General features: G+C 39.1%; 3 protein-coding genes across 3 annotated transcripts; 2 read left to right on the top strand and 1 right to left on the bottom strand.

The window, feature by feature from the left end:
* Positions 1 to 750: 750 nt before the first annotated feature.
* Positions 751 to 7,447, bottom strand: abhd4 (abhydrolase domain containing 4, N-acyl phospholipase B). The gene is made up of 8 exons (XM_071491810.1): positions 7,256 to 7,447; positions 6,080 to 6,165; positions 5,736 to 5,834; positions 3,987 to 4,275; positions 1,996 to 2,183; positions 1,796 to 1,907; positions 1,500 to 1,686; positions 751 to 1,315 (listed from the first exon to the last, which is right to left on the bottom strand). Exons 1-8 carry the CDS (start codon positions 7,303 to 7,305, stop codon positions 1,226 to 1,228), a joined length of 1,101 nt encoding a protein of 366 aa, XP_071347911.1. The 5' UTR covers positions 7,306 to 7,447; the 3' UTR covers positions 751 to 1,225.
* A 511-nt stretch (positions 7,448 to 7,958) lies between these two features.
* dad1 (defender against cell death 1) lies at positions 7,959 to 10,199 on the top strand. The gene is made up of 3 exons (XM_071491811.1): positions 7,959 to 8,274; positions 9,244 to 9,415; positions 9,971 to 10,199. Exons 1-2 carry the CDS (start codon positions 8,064 to 8,066, stop codon positions 9,372 to 9,374), a joined length of 342 nt encoding a protein of 113 aa, XP_071347912.1. The 5' UTR covers positions 7,959 to 8,063; the 3' UTR covers positions 9,375 to 9,415; positions 9,971 to 10,199.
* A 4,000-nt stretch (positions 10,200 to 14,199) lies between these two features.
* Positions 14,200 to 18,942, top strand: pigr (polymeric immunoglobulin receptor). Its single transcript, XM_071491958.1, has 8 exons — positions 14,200 to 14,359; positions 14,979 to 15,323; positions 15,449 to 15,530; positions 15,749 to 15,975; positions 17,152 to 17,242; positions 17,554 to 17,642; positions 17,810 to 17,859; positions 17,971 to 18,942. Exons 1-8 carry the CDS (start codon positions 14,311 to 14,313, stop codon positions 18,037 to 18,039), a joined length of 1,002 nt encoding a protein of 333 aa, XP_071348059.1. The 5' UTR covers positions 14,200 to 14,310; the 3' UTR covers positions 18,040 to 18,942.
* Positions 18,943 to 20,399: the final 1,457 nt, after the last annotated feature.

The raw sequence follows: 20,399 nt of genomic DNA, 5'->3' as shown, positions 1-20,399 counted from the left end.
GACAGTGCATGTATCAGATAACCCAAAGGGATTGAATGATTTAGTGGTAAGATTTTCTCAACCTATTCCAGTTATTTAAATTATTTAAATTTATCTGAAAATGTTAAAATCATAATATTTGGAGATAGATTGATGATTTCACTAGACAGCGTTGGTGCTTTAGGTTATTTTTGCTGCTTATACACATATCCTTATTTCTTTGGCTGTTTTTTTACATGTAACTTGTAAAGGGGTATGTTTTTTTAGGATTCTGAAACATCTTCCACCACTGATGGAGGCAGACAAAGTACAACAACTGAACATATGACGTAGAGCACAGCAGTGGTGGATATATCTATGTGCTTTTGTTCAAGTACAGTTTGTGCATAATTGCGGTTTACTTGAATCTTTGTTTTATTCTACTTTAATAACCTTTAACTATACATTGTTTATAATTAAACTAACCAACAGTACATGACAACTAAAAATGCTGTTTAAACTTTTATGTATTGACAGGGGCTGTGGTGCACACATTATGATGCTACTATTACTTCTGAATTATATTTTGCTGATAATATTTATGTACTTTCATTTGAACAGCATTTTTGATGGAGGACTTCCACCATCCATCTTCCACAGCTGACAGGCTGGAACCTGAAGCGTTGTACACCTTACAGAAATAACACCTGTTACTGACCTCTGCTGGCTGGGTCACAAAGTGCACCATGTAGTACAGTATCAGTGCTACAGTGTCAGACCTGAAGGAAACAGTTTGACATATAAGCTTTTATTATCTTAAAGGTATAAAATACAAACAGCTGTTTGATGCAGTGGGAGAGGTTTAAGTCAAAGAAAATAAGACATACAGTACTTAATAGTTGACGTCAGGCACATGTACAATGTGTGAATAATTAGCCGTGTGGCTACTTATCACATAAACCCAGTACATGATAATGCTCAATGTAAAACATTAACAAATAAATTCAATCATCTGTTATAAATAAATGTACTAACACTAAATACACTAGCTAATACATATCAATAAACATATCAATAACATTAATAATTTGGTACATTGAGAAAAACTCATGGTCATGGAGCTAAATGATTTCTACACTTGCCCCAAAGCAAAACATCCAGCGTGCTGCACATGCACTACTAAAACCACCATGATGAACTGTCTCTATACTTTCAGCCCTTGCGCGCGCACACACACACACACACACACACACACACACACACACAGTCAGTTTACAGAGTTACAGATGTTTTCGACCACTCTGTTGAACTCTTCTGGTTGATCAGCATACACGTGGTGAGAGGCTTCATTTATCAGCTGCGGGGTGGAAGATATAAGCAGAGATAACAAACACACTGTCAGTAATTATGTAGACACATTAAGTTTCTCTAATGAAGAAAAAACAAAAACAAATTTAATTAAAACTGCACTAATTCAAAGTTGAACTGCAGCCTTTATAGATTTTAACTGGATAATATCTCCCCCATGTCTCTGCACTCACCACTACTCTGGTGTGGGCCTGGTCTCTAATCTGGACCACTCTGTACCCAGATGAGTTGTCCACCCAGGACCACTTTCCGTACAGCATGGTGAGGGGCATGGAGGGTGGCAGCAGGTGAACCCGCTGCAGCATGGGCCTCTTAGCCCATCCCAGAGACTCTGACATGGCACGGAAACCCACCTCACCACTGAGAGGAGGAGGGGAAAGAGAGAAGGTGGTAGGACATGGGTCAGCTTTTCGCAGGCTTTATGTTCTGTTGTTAAAAATCGGATTATGTGATGTGTGTGATGGCGAACCTCGGGGTTTGGGCGTTACAGTGGTAGATGTACTGCGTCATAGTGTCATCATCAAACAGATCTTCAAATTTCCTTTTGAAATCAGGACGGAATCTGTTCACCAAGCCTGGACCTGAATCAGCGACATACTGTGAGGTGAGTGCACAGAGTATTATGTGGCACAGCACACTGTTACATACATAAACAGTGACATATCTTACCCCATGGGCCTGCTGCTCTAATGACAGCCAGCGGATTGAAGAGGGAAACCACCGCTGCAATAACTTTCACCCAGCGCGGAGGGGACGGCCTCTTCACCACCTCTGTCCCCTCGCCACGCTTCTCCTCGGCCTGTGGCTGTGATCGCTCAGGGAAACCCCAGGGGTCTACCAGGATAAGATGTGACACTCTGGAATAAGACAGCCAGACAGTTATATTATATTGGCATTATTTGTCATTGGTTTACAAATAGCATAAGGTGGTATGCATTAGTGTCTTTTTGTATACTATGATTAGCAGATGACAAGTGTTTTTAAGGGACAGTTTCCATTTAGGATTTTTGTTTGCCATATCTCTTAACTGGACAATATGGATGCACTTCTGAAGGAGCACAACAATATTTTCTCACCCATATCAGCAGATTCCTACTGGCAGTTTTGTGTGTTTTAGTACAAATACAGGTTTAAAGCAGCACTGACTGATATTTTATAGCCACTTGGGGACAGCAGAAAAAGCTGTAAACAAACGCTGGACATATGATCAACTTATAAAGTGATTGTGGTGAATGTGTTAGCAAACATTTATTTATACAGCCACAATGAGCAACATTATAATTCAGCTGGAGTCATTGTAGGACTCCTTATAGAGAGATGTTATCTGTCTGTACTTTCAGGCAATAAAACCAAAACAATAGTCTGTAGAGCTGAGGGGAACTGCTGCTGCATTAATTAGTGCAGCTTTAATTTGTCATTTTTTTATCATGTAAAGGAGTAAAATATTATGATGTGCTTTCTCTGTGAGACTTAGATGAGAAGATCAATTCCATGCTCACATCAGTATGGTAAAATGAAGTTACAACCAGCTGTCAATTAGCTTAGCTTAGCATTAAGACTGGAAACAGGGTAACCAGCTCTGATTATAGGTTACAAAATCCACCTACCAGCACTTCTAAAGCTCAGTCATTGAAATTTTATATTTTGTTTAATCTGTACAAAAACTACATTGTGAAAATAAAAGGATGTGGTTTTACAAGGGTCTTTATGCTAAACTAAGCTAAGCTCCACATTCACCATATGAATATGAAAGCGTATCAAGTTCTTAGCAAGAAAGCAAACTACGGTATTTCCCAAAATGTTGAACTATTACTTTGGGAGTATGACATTTTCATTATGTTGCTTGTGTTTGCATTAACACATTAACCACCTTGTGTGGTCAATGTGTGAGATAAGGACATGGATGAACCACAATAAACAACTACTTTCATTGGACAGTAACTAACGTCTGCTAGAACATTTGCTAAATGTCGCCAGGTGAGGTACTGAGCTAGTTAGCATATTCATGATGTCATGATGTCATATTTGCATTCTTCCTAGTATCAGCCGGTTTCAACTCTTTATCCGTTTGCTTCTCTAAAACTCTCTGTGCTCACATATACAGTTTTTTTTTTTTATGCAGCCACATTCCCAATACAGCTGTTCTCATTTACATGTTTTTCTGTATGAAATAGTGACTGAAACATGGTCCATTATGACTATATGTTAACCAGCAGTCACTTCCAAGCTGGTCAGTTTAATGAAAGGCATATAGAGGTGTGCTTGCACAGGGAAAACCTAACCCCGTGCTTGCAAGGCAATACTGGCAACTCTCTTCTATGGAAAGTATCTACTGTTTGTCCCAAAAACTGCGACATTTGTCACCAGGTGTTTTCTTGAAAAATGTCGATAAAGCGTCTGAAAAATTGGTAAATCTCATGACACTGCCTGTAAACCCACCCATAGAAATTGTTAACGCTAATTCATTTGGAAAGAGCAACTGCTAATGACTAAATGTCAACTCAGTCACTCAGTCAGTCACTCAGTCAGTCACAGATTTTTTTGTTTCTGGGGCTGTCCTCACTGTTGCGGTTCAGTCAAAAACACTAAAATGCTTCTGTAGCCGGTCCCAATGTATTGGTTGTATATGGTTTCAATTAGTGTCTTATCAGCATTAATACCTTGAAGGGTACTGGAGGGCATACGAAGTAGCTAGGTATCCCCCGAGACTGTGCCCCAGCAGAATCATGTTCTCCAGGCCTACAGACTGTCTCCACTGTTCAATGGAGTTGACAAACTGCTCCTCTGCCTTGGCCGCATCTGAGGGGAAGGGAGGCCTGGAGCTCCTGCCAAATCCCAGGAGGTCAAAGGCGTAGACGGGCCGCGATTGGCTCAGCGCATCCAGGTTCCTGATCCACAGCCCCACCCCTCCTCCAAACCCATGGACCATCACCAGGGGAGTCTTTGGGGCTAGTGGAAAAAGAGGGTAAACAATGGAATTATTTAATGGGTTTTATTAGTGCAGAGAGTACTGAGTTACAGCTGTTGCCTCCTGATAAACAAAGGGGCCGATCCTACATCTGGTGCAAAGCGCAGCGCAAGTGTCTTTGCTAGTTTTGAGGCTCGGCAGAGAGGCCTTCTTTCTAACTACCAGGTAAACCTGCCACAGTGTTTCCTATTCATCAACTGAATTTTTTACCACCACAGTTTCCTAACTAAGCGAAGATTTATTCACATTTCTCATCATATAACATAAAATATGTCTAACATTGTAATTTATGCCATTACTCCTTTGTAGAGCTGTGAACAGCACACAGATTAATGCTTGCCCCCCAGGTGCACAGAGCTGTAGTGTGTATGTGCCAGGAATAGACTCATTAATCAGTCACAATATGTTATCAACTTGCCACAAAGAGAATCTCATTCTGTGTGAAACACTGCTCCATTATAATAACAATCTGCCAAGGTGCAAGGGTGCCTGGCTTTGAAAGGCAGTGTGAGATGCCTCTCTGATTGGTTTATTGCATGTCACGCCCAAAACATTCCCATGAATAATTATGAGGTTAAATGCAACTCTTTTGAACCATGCACCTGCTGCAACGACCATTTTTTCTGCCATTAAAATAGCAAAAGTGGGGCGACCCGATAGCTGAGTGGTTAGGGCTGTACCACATGAGCCGATGCTCTTAGCAGCTGAGTTGCCGGTTCGACTCCCGACCAGCCCAACTCTGTCCTGCATGTCATTCCCCCTCTCTCTGCCGCTTTCCTGTCACTCTCTACTGTCCTACCTAATAAAGGCTAAAGTGCCCCAAAAATGCACTTATGCCATGCGTTTCAGACATAGACTGTAAAAATTGAGGTAGAGTCTGAAAAGTGAAGCCAATGCTGAAGTGCCTTAAACCTGCATCTATCTAATGACCATCAGGGGGCGACTCCACTGGCTGCAAAAAGAAGTCAGATTGTATTGAAGTCTATGGGAAAATGGCCCAACTTCTCACTTGGTTTATTACCTCAGTAAACGTTTTCCTAATGAGTTTATGGTCTCAGTCTCTAGTTTTCAGTTTTCTTCAATACAACATCGTTTTTTAAATTATGGTCCCATTTAGAGGAAAATAGACGATAAAGCAGGGTATGCATTAGGGCGCGTCTACTTTGTGATTGACAGACTGTACCACACACAGCGACCTGCCTGACAATCAGGATAGAGGACAGAGGAGGCCAGATCCCCCTCTCACTCCTCCTCAGCTCGGCCTTCTCATTTAACTATGGTTTCTACTGGTTTCAAAACCAAGATGCCGACAGCTAATTCACAAACTCGGTAGTTCACAAACCAGTGGGTGATGTCATGGTTGGTTGTCACTTGGTTTCAGAACATGCACTTAGAACCATTAAAATAGACCCTAAAGGCTGAGACAAAGCCGGTGGCCTACCTGCAGGTTTGTGAACCATCTTGTTGGTGAGGCTCAATGTCCATATTCGATCTTGGTTTGGTAAGGTCACAAACCTGGCCCATAGGTCATTCTGAATACCTGTTGCGATTAGGCAAAAAAGAGTAACAATTAGTATATCCTCAATGAGATTCTGTGTGTGCTGCAGTCAGTGACACAAAAGTTGCTAAATAAGTGTCATATTATACTTACAGTCACTGAGGGTGGACAAAATAGACATTTTATAAATGTTTAGCAGCTTTAAAATATCATTAAAGTGCCTAATTACATTCATATTAATTCCCAGTGGTTATATAATTAGCCAGTAGAAGTGAAAATATTCTTACAGGCTAGAATCTTGGACTCTGTAGTCTTCAAAAGGGACATGGAGGTTGGACGCCAGGAGGGCCACCAGCTCCAGACTGAATGTGGCCTAACAAGAGAGAAAGCATTACAAAGAGATGAAAAGAACAAGAGGATAGTAGAGGAAATGTTCTGTGCTTGCTGAATGCACAGTATTAATGCTTCTGCCACGAGTCCAAGGTTAAAGCCAGTGCAATCTTAATCAACAGTCTTATTGTTTGTTATTTGCACATGGCTCAAGGCCCACACATCCAGGAGTGTCACGTTTCACAACCATCATGCTGTCAATCAAAGTCAGTGCCATGACCCACAGCAGTGATGTAGTGGTTAATGTTTATCTTGGTTACCTGTGACCTCTTATATATAATCTTAATTTTAACTTTCAGGCAGTTAAATTCAATACATTTACAACAAAGGGTCTTACTCACGTTTTAGCTACTTTGCTGAAACAAACAAAGAGGGGAAACTGAGTAGAGGTGAGTTTATAATTCCCCATTCCCACCCCCTACCTCCACCGCCCCACCCCATCCTCTCTGATTGGAGGCGGAAACTGACCTTTGTCACATTTCTACTTCCACCATCTTCACAGCAGGTACACATCCACCCCTTCCACCTGTTCTCCAATCCACAGGCCGTTCAGATTTGCTGAGTCATTTGGATAACTAGCTCCTCTCTTCAGTTAATGACAATCAAAACTGATATGTGGTGACTTCTGCTTATTATAATATCCCTAATAATGGTACAATAATGATACAGGAAGTTCCATCAGTAATCCAGCAGTAGACTAGTTTAAAGTTATTATTTCTGATACATAAAGCTTACAGCTAATGGCTTTTGTGGTATAAAGGTAGACGGCTACATTTTCTAATATGTCATAAAATTGGTGTTATTTTAATAAGTGTAAGGTCACATGGCCCTAACAATTAACACCACACAAACACAAGTAAATCTGATAACATCTAACATTAGAGTTAAAATTCAAAATCTGTAAATAAATGTAGGTGCACTGACACACCACTACAGTAAAATACTGGAGTACACAGCCCCTGATAAATGTCTCAAAGAGAGAAAGAGAAAGTTTTTATAAGTTTAGCTCGTATGTTATGTGAACAGTGCGCAGTCGGAGGTTGGACTCGTCTGTTCGGCTCTAAGTAACTTACTCTGCCTCACAGTCGCTCTGTATCGGGGCTGTTGTTGTAGCGGGATCCATTGGTTGACATATTCCGGTGACAACAATCAGTTAAATCACATTGGCGACGCGTTCTTGTGTACTTGCTTTGAAATTACACCAAGTTACAGCATGCATGCCATTTTCTACTGTTTTGTAACTCGTAGTGCCCGAAATCAGCTGACCACACACAAAGATCGTCTATTGTGAAGAGGCAGCGAGCGTATGCAGAGGCGTCTCTCGTCGTCCAGCTAATGCAAAGTCTGAGGAGGCGATCGTGGGCAACGAAAATCTTTCTGCGTGGACTTAAAGCACTAGATTTCTAACCCCTTTTAATAAGCGACAATCTGCAAATGGGCGTACAGTGTGTGTGTGGGTTGTTTTGGTGTATTGCTGCTGTCTGTGTTTGTGTCGGTTGATAACCGGGAAAATTCAAACCTGGAGAAAAATTCTACTTCGTGAGACTCTGTGACTCATAAATGAGGCATTTTGTGGTCCCAATAAATTTAGTGAAAACCGAGAGTGCAGTTCACACAACTGCATCTCGAAATACTGGCAGAGTGAAACATCACTTTACTTTTAGCGCATCTCTGTTTAAAAGGCTCGGTGTGGGCGGCGCCAATTCTCCTTTATCCAGCGACTGGCGTTTTGCTCCTCTTTCCGAGGGAGTCGGAATATATTTCTTGTAACACCGAGGCCGCTTCCGGTTAATGAGGACACGTCACTCATTCGACTGAGGAAGAGGACCTGTGCAAGCCTCGCTCACTGACACTTTTTGTTACAAGTTACAAGGCAAAACCATGTCGAACTCAGTCATATCGGTTATCTCTCGGTTTCTAGAGGAGTACACCTCCACGACGCCCAACAAGCTGAAAGTGGTGGATGCCTATTTGTTGTACATCTTGTTGACGGGGGCGCTGCAGTTCCTCTACTGCCTGCTCGTCGGCACCTTCCCCTTCAATAGCTTCTTGTCGGGCTTCATCTCATGTGTGGGCTCTTTCATTCTCGCAGGTAAATATATCTCCATTTGAATGTTGTTATGTCTTGTTGGTGGATTATACAACAAGTTCGAGGGTTCGAGGGTGCCCGATAATGAACGTGTGTGCAGACACAGGTTAGCCAGCCAAGCTAACAGTGCACCGTGCGGCCAGGTTCTACGGAACATTTTAGAAACATCTTGAAACCTCACAATCTCTAAGATATAATGCAATGCATTTCAATAGTACCACAAACTACAGCCTCAAAATTCACCGAGAAGGAGTTTAAACTTCTCTCCACAAAGTTGTCAATGAACTGCACAGTATAGCTTTCATACAGCTTTCAGGGCTGTTGCATGTTTGATAAAGTCGCATCAGACTGTACCTTCACAATCCGTTGTATAGAGCAGGATAGTGAAAATCCCGTTGTTCAGAGCTCATACTGACATGCCTACATAGCTTGTGAACTTCTCCATAACACAATAAACTGGGTGAGACTTAACAGTTGGGTTAATATGATGATAATTATGACCATTGCATTGAACAGCATCATGTTTTTTTTTTTCCAATTGATCTACTAATTATCTCAGCTCATATTACGTTATGTCAAATTTGAATTTCAAGTAATATTTCTTTAAATGGTTAATAATTGAAAGCTTTTAAAATTTGGTTATCAGTTTTCAAAGTAATGTGTATCACGGTATTGTTGCACAACTAAATTGTTACTCTGCTGAGGGAGAAGATTTAATATTGAGCTACAACATATCTCAAGGGAGAATGACTTAGGCATCATACCCAAGTCTTTTTCTGGTCAATTTATGAATTGAAAATATTTGCAGTTAAATTTACATATAATTAACATTTGAAAACATTATCGACTGTTTAAATTATTCAGAAAATGATGTAGTTGTTGTCCTAACATCTGTTTTATTTAGGGGTTTAAGATGCACAAAACTAACATTAAATCCTTGTGTCTTTTTTTTTTTTTTTTTACTTTCTATAGTGTGTCTTCGTATCCAGATCAACCCACAGAACAAAGGAGACTTCCTGTCTATCTCTCCAGAGAGAGCCTTTGCTGATTTCCTATTCGCTCACACTGTCCTCCATCTGGTTGTGATGAACTTCATTGGTTGAAACAGACGTGGATCCAACTTACAGTGCCCCCCTCTCAGAAGGTGTATATTTTACACACACATTTCCCATTTAAGGAGTTTTTAAAGTTAGACTCTTAAAATGTCAATTTTGTTCACCTGCTTCGCTGCAGTGTGGATACATTTATGCTCAGTTGTAAGCACAGTCAGTATCTTTGAATATGAGAAAGTCGACAAGAATATGACCCAAACCTGCAATATCCATCTGTTGATATAATACACAGTCACTTATTGGACAATAAATGGGCTTTTAAAGCGGATATATACTTTACTATATTGCTTTATGTTCATGAAACAAGACACATTCCCTTGTCCTTTGGGTGCTATTAGTCATATAAACCATCCGGTTATGTCCTCACTTATTTCTCAGTGGAGCAGAGCCATACAGTACATGTAATAAGGCTTCAGTCTCACTTCTCTGGGGAGATCCACATAATACCACATATTGCTTTTGCTTTGCTAAAAAACTGCTATTAAATTTTTAGACCAGCAGACAGGGGGAAAGGCCATACTGTACTTGTTTCTCAGCTGCTAATGTCGCTAACCCTACCGCATCTTCTTTTTTAATTTTTTTCACAGATAATGAGAAGAAAAAATTATCAAATCTCCCCTTCAAGACATGATGTTGCATCTGCTTTTGTGCGGTCCCACCTTCAACACTGACCTGGTCGCATCTTGTCCCATGTGATGCAGTACAATTTTCTTACTGATAAAATGGTTGATTTCTGTCATTTTTTTTAATGTAAAAATTTGTTAAGCATTCCCTTTTTGCACTGAGACGAAGAAATAAAAACTGCTGAAATGGTCATCTTGTGAGCCCTGAAGCAGTTCTTGTACTGAAGTGTTGTCCTGACAGTTTTCTTCCCTTTAACCCTAACCCTAATTTTAATAGTAAAATAATTGATGTCACTAATAATAAACTGTTTCAGGTAGATAAAAATAAAAATGATTGTGGTTAGACTATTGCATTTTGTTTTTTGCAAAAAAAAAAAAAAAAAGACCTGAATCTCCAAAGAATTTAACTTAACAGATGCTGTTCTAAACAGGCATAATTTTCAATAAAAAAAAACATTTGCATATTACAGATTTAGAAAAAAAAAAAAACACCTCCAGTACTCTCACACTGGAACATCACACTCTCCTTCTATTCTCTTTAAATGAAATTTTAAATCCCTCAAATGAGGCAATATCACTGTCACCAGACAGTGCTGTACCAGTGTGCTATCTCTCACTTGCCTTCCTGTATTTTGTTGACCTAAGTTGTCAGGTCGCAGTTTCATACATACAGCAGGACATTTTTTTAATCAGTGTAGGTGGAGCTGTGTAAATTACTATTTAAAGAGCAGCAGGAAGGAAAAATACAACAACAAAATGGCTTCGAAAAATGGCAGGAAAAATGCTCTGTACACGGTAATGGACCAATGGACATTTTCAGAAGAAGTGTACTTTAATTTTATGCTAATTTATGTTTCAACTCCAATATATTTTGGAGACAAATGTAGTACATTTTACCATAATATATTTATTCATTTCGTTACTAATTACAAGTTAAGATTTTACAAAATAAATGATCAATAAATAAAACCTGATGCATTATTATAGATTAAACCCCCCAGCAGAATATAATTTAAGTTAGCTCCACCTTCATTAGCTATGACCTTAAAGTGCTGCCTACATGCTAATGTATCAGTAATAATGATAGAATGATAAATGAAATAAAATCTCTGAAAGGGTTGATTCTGTATGAGCATCCTTGTTTTTGATGCTGCTAAGTATATTTTTCAAACAAGGTATTTTTACACTGTGCTTCTACTACTTTCCCTTAAATAAAGGATCTGACTGTTTCCTCTACCACCATCCATAGCTGTAGAATTTGTTCTGAACCCACATATGGCATCATTTCTCAAGCTGAAGACTGCATTACTATGTTTCCTTGAACCAGTGTGAGTAAGTGTGTGGGGCGAACTCCTTCCACATGGGCAGCAGGCCCAGAGAACAGTACCCCCCAGAGCAATGCGAGGGTCTGCTTCTCTGATAGATTCAAACACTTTCCAGCTCAATGGCTTTAAACTGGGCCATTACCAATGCTCACTTACATTTGTCACAGAGTACACTGATACATTTTAGCTACTTTGGCCTGACAGATCTGACTAGATTGAACTGGATGTGAACCTGCCTTACATACAGAGATGAAAAATAGACAGAACTAAGTTTACAGGTTTCTCCTGTAAAGGTTAGATCTAAATCTCTTCCTGTGCTGATTTAATAGCGGACAAAGAGGTAGCCTATCTACCTAGTTCCAGAGTTGACATTAGCACCATTCCTTTTTAAAAGGGGCATGTTAGCATACAGTACCAGGAGAGGTGATTCTGGGAATGGAAAGTCTACAAAGAGTTGTTGATACTATCTATGAAAAGGTCTGTAATATTTTCATTCTTTGGTTCTTTATTATGCCACTTATTCAATTTCTTCTCCTGGATATAGGTAGATAAAGGTGACTGGAAACTACTTTCTGTCAGTAGGGGATAAAGGATTCAAGTAGCAATACCGCTCTGTAAAAATTTTACAAGTAAAATTCTTAGATTCAAAGCAACATTAAAGTAAAAATGCAAGTATTATCAGCAACATTTACTTGAAATTGAAAAGTAGAAGTACACAGTATTCAGGCAAAATGTAACATTGTTATATATTATAATATTAATTATTACTGATGCATTTACATGCACATGCCACATTTTAAAGTTGTGATTGGTCAAGGTGCAACACATTCAAGCCATTTAATATACTGTTGCATGGTTTAAAAAAGTACAATATTTCCCTTTGATGTGTAATAATGATGATAATAATAATAAGAAGAATATACCTTATTTGTATAGCACCTTTCATATAAGAAATGCAGCAAAAATTGCTTTACAACAAAAAATGATATGACAGGGCTTCACCTGAACAGACATAAAATGAGCATAAAAACATATTAAAATCATTAATGTAAAATGAGATGGAATAATAATGAATACTAACATAGATATAAGAAGAAAATAGGAATAAATAAAATAAGTTCAAAGTGGATTATAGAGAATGCATAATCAAGTAAGAAACTTTATGTTTTGATGTAGTGGCGTAGAACTATAAAAGTATCATAAAATTAAAATGCTCAACAAAAGCACAAGTACTTAAGTACACTACAAGAGTGAATGTACTTTCTACCACTGCTTACACTCACTATGTGAAATGTCTTTTTGGCTCTACTGCTCCTTCTTGCACTGGAAGGAAGACAATGTCATTAACTAACATTAATTTTGAGTAATGGCCAATTGGATAAAGTGCTGGTGTTACTGTCAAACCACTGAGCAATGAATATTAGAAACCCAATAATAAAAACAAACATTAGGAGGCATCATGGCACCATTTTGCTTAAATCATATCAATGCAAGGTTGTTCAACATTACAAATATGAAAATGTTTCAGAGACAGAGCTGTGAAGAAATGATGTGGGGGTTTATGGCAGAGAAACAGACACAGGATCTTTTTTCCTTCATATTTTAATCAGATTTACATACTCTTAGAGACAGAGGGAAAGTTGTGACTATCTAGTTATAATCTTGTTTAGTTTGATGCCAGCACTCTCAAAAAATTATATCTATTTCAAGTTTCTTATAACAGAGACAAACAGATATGCAAACCAGTCTACCACAAAACTAAAAGAAATGTCGGGATATTCAGATGTCATGGAACTTGACTGTCTGGGAATAATAGGTTTTGTTAAGTTATGTTTCGTTTCTGAGATCTGCTGGAGGAATAAGTTCACTTTCGGTTCTGAGGCTTGCCTAAGTTTTTCCAGGAAATGGATGACCATATAAGGCTTTGAAGTCAAAGAAAAAAGCAAGTGAGTTTTGGAACATCCTTGACACCCTTCACAGAACAAATTGAGAGGCTTGGAATAATTGTTTGTTAATTCAGTGGCTGAGGGGTGTGTGTGTAGCAGCTTAATCCAACAAATGAAGACTGGACCAAATCCAATGTGTTCAGGCATCAAAATCAAATAATTTCATTGTAGCCTGCCAAATGAATTAACTGCATCCATGGGGGGGTGGGCAATCAGCATTTGGTTGCTTGGGAGAATAATAAAAACAAGAGATATATGAGCAAGAATGACATGTTTTACTAAAAAGGTATAGTTTTACATTTTTGGGGTAATACACTTATTCGCTTTCTTGTAGAGAGCTAGATGAGAACATTGATACCACTCTCACAAATGTACACCAAATACCGAGCTACAGCTGGAAGGCAGTTAGCTTAGCATAGCATGCAGGCACCCTATATCTTGTTTGTCTAATTTGTAGAAAAACATGAACATAAAAAATAGCGTGACAAGTGCCCCAAAAACACGTAAGTTAGTGAGCTTTAACGATGCTTGTGGAAATTGAAATTGAGAGCCCTGAGGTCATTTTGGTTTCCTCCACACAGGGAGCGTCTGACAATGTAAATAAGTCAGAGAATACGAAACACAAATGTGTCCCTACACAAAAAATCTTAACATATTTTGCATTTGGTAGTAGATAATTTGATGAAGATGTTCAGCAGGAACAGCTGGAATATACTTTTTAGGTCAACTGTCATCCAATTTACATACAACTATATAAACTACTTATGCTAAAAGTAAAAACCTTATCAGATGGGAGTCCGTGGTCTAATTTGTGTTAGTTTAGGGGTCCTTGATGTGAAAAAGTTTGAGAACCACTGGCTTAAAGTATGTCCCACTATTAAAATCCAACCAGTGCCTACATGGTTAACATCTGGAACATCTGGATCCAACTTGCTGTCACATGACCAATGGGAAGTGGCCTTGCGGAACCTGGAGTCTGTGTTTACACAAGGGAGAGAGCTCACTTGGTAAACCTCAAACTGAACGCTGAAACATGCCGCAGCTCTTCATACTCACTCTCAGCCTGTTACCATGGATCCCAGGTAATAACGATGACTACTAAGGTCATATGCTTACTAAGAGGCCTTTGCAGCTGCAGCTAATTCTTTGGCTGAGTAATTTCTATTCTGCAGCTCCCTCACTTTATTATTGTGCTTTTGGCAAATACTGGGGTTACAATATAAGATGATTCACATGCTTCACTTCTCTTTACTATCTTATGACTTTTCTGTATTTATCATTTGTTGGAGACAGTCTAGAAGGGTTGTTAAAGTTGCCATTTTCTGCGGGAACCAGAGAAAGCTTTCCTTTTTTTAAAAAATATTCCAAGCTTCCGTACTGTTTGCCCCTTGGCAAGAATATGTTTGATGTTTATTTTGTCAAGTCTTCAAAAGCCTGTTATATTTGTCCCCCCAAATCTGTATTATAGAGGGATAATCCAATTTTGAAATAAGAAGTATGGAGAGGGAACTTAAAGTAGGAAAAGTGTTTTATACAGAGGAAACTGAAACCATAAATATGATACTAAGTATGGCTCAGGGCCACTTCCCCCATTACTCAATCACAGATAAGAAATGTCCACTGTGAGTAACTGTTCTGCTCTGACTGCAGCATGACTGAAACTTTAAATTCAAGCATTGAACCATCTCCTCTTTCCGTCAGCCTTTCTCTGTGGGGTAACTACCATGGAAGAGTTTGCAGTCCTGGAGGGTCAATCCCTCACAGTCCCGTGTCATTATGAGCCACAGTATGCCAGCTATGTGAAATACTGGTGCCGGGGAAGTATGAGGGAGTTCTGCACCAGCTTAGCCCGAACAGATGACCCCCATTTGTCCAATCCGGCTGTGGACAAAGTGAGCATTTTCGACGACCCGGTCCACCTGGTGTTCACAGTGACAATGAATGACCTGAAGGTGGGGGACTCTGGGTGGTACATGTGTGGCATTGAGATAGGGGGTGTATGGAAGGCTGATGTTGTCGCATACACAAACATCAAGGTCATTCATGGTGAGTAATGGAGTGATTTGAACTCATAAAGCATTATTTACAAAAAAACAAAAACATTTTCATGCATTTAAAATGCTTAGTTTAGAAATGCACACCCTTATTGTAAGTTGATTTCTTTCCTGCAGGCATGTCAGTGGTGAGCAGCCACCTGAGTGGGGAAGAAGGGAGCAGTGTCACAGCTGAAGTTCACTACAGTGTGAGATACAGGTATTTGATTTTCCCTTTCACTGTGTAACTGCGTTACAATTCTGTCAGTTTTTTGGGTATTTTACCAATTATTTACCATGCAGAATCCTCACTTTTAAATCAACATTTATAAAGCATAAATAATAAACTCCAAAAACATGGTTGGAAATCTTCAATTCAAGTCCACTGCCGACGGACAGTCAGCCATGACTGACTCCTCTGAGACTGCTTGCCAACAGAGAAAGTCAGAAGAAATGGTGTCGGAGTGGAGACTGGAGCTCCTGTCTGCTGTCAGGTTCTGACGGGAGCTACGAAGACACTTCAGTGGCCATCAGTGATGACAGAACTGGGACTTTCACTGTAACCTTAAAGAAGCTGCAGATGAGAGATACTGGCTGGTACTGGTGTTCTGCAGGACAGCAGCAGATATCTGTGCACGTGCTGGTCACACCACGACCCACGACAAGTAGGTCTTAAAATTAAAGTGTTTCATATAAATTCTTCCATTTATTGGGATTTTAGACAAGTTAGTGAGCCACTCCTATTTCATTCTTTGCCAAAACTCCACTACACAAGATTTTTATCCAAAGCAGTATTGATTCATTTTTTTTAGCGTGTAAAGGCAGAGGAACAAGCAAACACAACCTTGACATACTGTCACCTTGCAAACCTTATAATTCTGGTGAATGTAAATCCAGTATGCACTCTTCTTTTAGCTTTATTTTTTTGTTTGTTTGTTTCCGCCAACTCCTGAGAAAAGTATCCAGCTCATTAGTTGCTTAATGCTCTACTTAGCTCACCTGTTCGCTAACTTTGTTTATCTGCTGTTTGGTGCTGGCAGATAGTTTACAGTGGGTTTTTATCAAAGTGTTTTTGCTAAAAAAAAAAAAAAAAATGCTGACTGCTATGGCTGAAAACAACGTTCATGAGACCAGTGGGAGAGAAACAAAGTGGTAATGCTGCAGGCAGGACAACCAAAACAATGACTTTAATGAGCTCTATTGAGCGCAAAAATGGGGGGGGGGCTGCATGTAGGGTGATAATTCTGTCTGAATTTGTCACGATGAGCAACCACTTTCACATTGCGCATAGTCATTTGACTCTTTGTTGATATATAAATGTTGATTAGTGGAGCTTAATAAACATTCAAAAAAAAGAAAACTCATCCTACGAGTCTCACAAAGCCAGCTCACATCTCACAAGCTCAGTTTTCACAGTGAGATTTCAGTCTGGGAAACATCTATTTAAAAAAGCTGTTGAGCCTCGTGGCTGGAAAGCAGCCAAATGATTGTACTAGATGGTGATCTGACCTGCCACTTGAAACTCAAAAATGGCACTCCCAACTATTTAAACCAAGCCTTTGTAGATATGAAAGGAACCACAATTCCCTGAATGCATGGCCTTTTCCCCTTACATCACTTTGCAGCTGCTAAAATGAGATATAGCCAAGTGCAGCACTTAAGATCAATATGTGTTTGTGACAGATGGCAGATGCTCTCAGGTCTCCAGCTGTACAAGGTATTGATTATTACAAGTCACTTATCAAGAATATTGATGATAGAACTCTGTAGGCAGTGCTGCACTCTTTTTCTTATAATAGTACATCATTTTTCAGCTCTTTGTGTAATATCTTTATCCTCAGTGGCAGTGGCCGTGACATCACCACCAAGGCAGTCTGTAGCACACCTGCCTCCACCCAAACCCATCACTAAGGAGCCCTGGAGCATTCACAGGTAAGAGTGAAGCACTTACTTATGGTTGTCCTTTCCCAGATTGCATATATTTACTTTTTCACCTGAATTTACACGTAACATTTCTATGTGCCAGTCCTTTACTACGCCTTAGCTGTTCACACTGTTAACCATTATGGACGGTTATCTATACCATCATGATGGAGTTCACCCAAGTTCAGCTCAGCCAAGCACAGAAAATGATCATACCATTCTTGTCGGAGAAAATCTGTCAGTTATCATCTTGTTACTATTGTTAGAACAGAGATAGTATAAGCCTGAGCTGCTCAGACCACTGCATGTTTGTGTTTTAGTCACATCTTGGAGTCTTTGCTGGTGTGCTCGTCTATGTTGCTCCTTGTGGGCTTGGCCATACTGGCAAGAAAGATGTGGAAGCTACACAGTAAGGCAACCTCTCATTTGTTTGCATTTTTAATATTAAATCTGGGCAGAATCATGCCACTAACCACCTCAGTGGATCTAGGAAATATTGTAAATGCATTAAATATATCTGAGTAAGATATTTGCATTATTACGTGTGGCTTAAAAATCCTCCCTTTGCATTTCTAGAGCAGGATCCGTTGCTAAGACAAGCTAAGGAGATGAAAGCAAGGCTCAATGTAAGCCCCCATTAAAATCTCTCTCACTATTCTATTACACACTTTAAAAACACCATTATCAAGGTTATGCTGTAGTGTTACAGTACTCATTTTTCTTTTTGTCTCCCACAGGGGTATTCAGATGATGTAGGCGACCTGCAATATGCTGCTGTTGTTTTCCCTAACAAGGAAACGTACTAAATGTACTCAATATGTCACTTTTAAGTAGTCAGATCAGTGTTTATTGTTACTCCCACTGAATGTAATTTTTATTTGATCACTGCTCTAATTCGTGTCTTTCGTATATTGCATACAATACCACATTTTAAGACATTTATGAATGTTGTCTTCTTGCTACTTTCCATACGTTTTCCTTATGTAAGACAAACTTTCCATAATATAATCATGAGGTCCTCTGTTTAATTTGGTCAAAAGCAGGGCCATAACTACAAGGACATTGATACATTGTCCAGCTAAAAGCTTTATATTGCATTATATTTATGCCTAATTCCAGTATGTTTAGACTCTGTAAACTTAAAGTTGATTATATTGTGGCCAACAAAATAGTTATATTTTTGTGGATAAATGAAATATTAACGCTTCACTTTACATGTCTCTAATCTCCTATTTCCTAATGTCTAAGTTCCTATTAGATTTCATAGAAAGAACTTAATAATATGATATTAATTAAAGGGGAGATAGAGGCCACTTGGAGGCAGCAGAAACAAGCAACAATTCACCTTTTTAGTTTCTGTGTTGAACTTTGCTTATCACACATTCAGCAGATGTGGAACAACATTAATAAACAGTGAGATGAATGTAAGGCCAATATTCAGTCTACATTTACCTCTATTTTGGTGTTTTGGTCTGCACCATCTCCTGAGGGAAATATCTGGCTCCTTATCTAGCTGCTAAATGCTGGATTGTTTGCTAGCTAGTTGCTAACTTTGATGTAAAGCTGGAGAAACAGAAGCACTAAGGGAAAGAGTCTGATGAGTAATTGTATTCCAGAGGAACACCCTTGGAACAGTTCTTCCACTTTAATAACATTTCTTAAAAATCGAATTCAACGGCTACCCAATAAATGAAAATTGAACAATACAAGGCGTCAAAACATTTCAGAGTCTTTCTTTTTGGTCTCTTTGGGGTGCTGACTCATTCTCGTCTTGTCAGGAGTCCACAAATCTGCAGTATGTAATGAATTGTATTTTAATTATATCAACAGTTAACACCAATCATGCTGATCTAGAAGAAGAAATGCACACCGACTATCTCTGGTTTATTGGGGTCAGTGAAAGATGGACTTTGACAAGATGGTGGGAAATTTGTTGGCAGCTCCAAATGGCTGCTTGTTGCTTCTGACTGTTGCAAAGAAATAAGTCCAGTGTGAATATCAAGACAGTAAACATGAAACTTTTTCAGTTTTTGCTGCTTCAGATTACAGAGTTTATCTCATAACAAAATAATGAAATTGCTGATTAGCAGCACTGCTTAGATACAGACTGTTTGACAGAGAATTTGTGATGGCAACATAGTTACAAGTAGTTATGAGATTATCTTTTAAGAAAGAAATAAGAAAATGAAAACAGAATACATGAAAAGGAGTTCACAAATTAACTCAAGAAAAAATACAGCTCTACATTTCATGCTTGGACTGCCTGATTGAATACTGCACCTCAAACGATGTGTTAGAATTGTAAATTCACAGGCTAATGAGACGACCACAGCAGCTCGAGCATGAGTCATAACTGGGTCTCACCTTCATATGAGCAAAGGCCAGGGGTTTTATTTGGGATGCAGAAAAACACAATTTGGAGAAAAAAAATTTCACATTCTGTGTTCAGTGTTTGTTGTGTCATGAAGGCTCAGAATGCTCTGTGTTCATCTCTTAGACTAAGCTGCATGCTGTAATTCTGGTCTGTGGTTTAAGTTACTGACATTTAAAGCTTTTATGGTAATATTTCTCTCTATAATGTCCAAATTCCATGATATTTAAGAAAAAAGATGCTCTTACATATGCAGGAGGCTATTATCACCACAGAGGTTAAAAGAGCTATTTGTAAGTTTTTATTACTGCTACATAGCCAACATTAGCATTAACAATTTTGCTCACCAGTCGAGAAGAAAGGTGGTGAGTTCAGCATCAAACTTAATTCTTTTATCACCAAGAGCTGTGGATAGGAATGCCAGTGTTGACTCTTTTCTCTATCTTCATGTCTTTTCTTGTACTGAAGTTAGCATGCTAACTAGCTAGCCCCAGCCAGTCTCGTCACTGTCCGATAGCGAGTCACTGGAGCCTCCAATCTGCCCTCAAGACATAGTGCTGCTCAGAGGGTGTATTATAACCACTTCTATTGTAAAGGTAACGATGGCTAAAGAAACCACATGCGGTGGCAGAGAAAGGTTAATAGCCCCTTTGAAGGAAGAGCTAATAACAACAACAACAACACGTAATTACACAGTAACTTCAATTCTGTAAGCAATGCTGACTGCTCAGTGACGAAGGTAATGGAATAAAGGTTTTTGCTTTTCAAGACCTTTAATCACTTGTGATCAATGCT

Source organism: Trachinotus anak, unplaced genomic scaffold, assembly GCF_046630095.1.
Source record: "Trachinotus anak isolate AG129_WGS33_773 ecotype Australia unplaced genomic scaffold, CSIRO_AGI_Tana_v1 ptg000012l, whole genome shotgun sequence".
Lineage (NCBI taxonomy): Eukaryota > Metazoa > Chordata > Actinopteri > Carangiformes > Carangidae > Trachinotus > Trachinotus anak.
The sequence above is the reverse complement of the archived record's forward strand: the minus strand, read 5'-3'. Positions and strand labels throughout refer to the sequence as shown.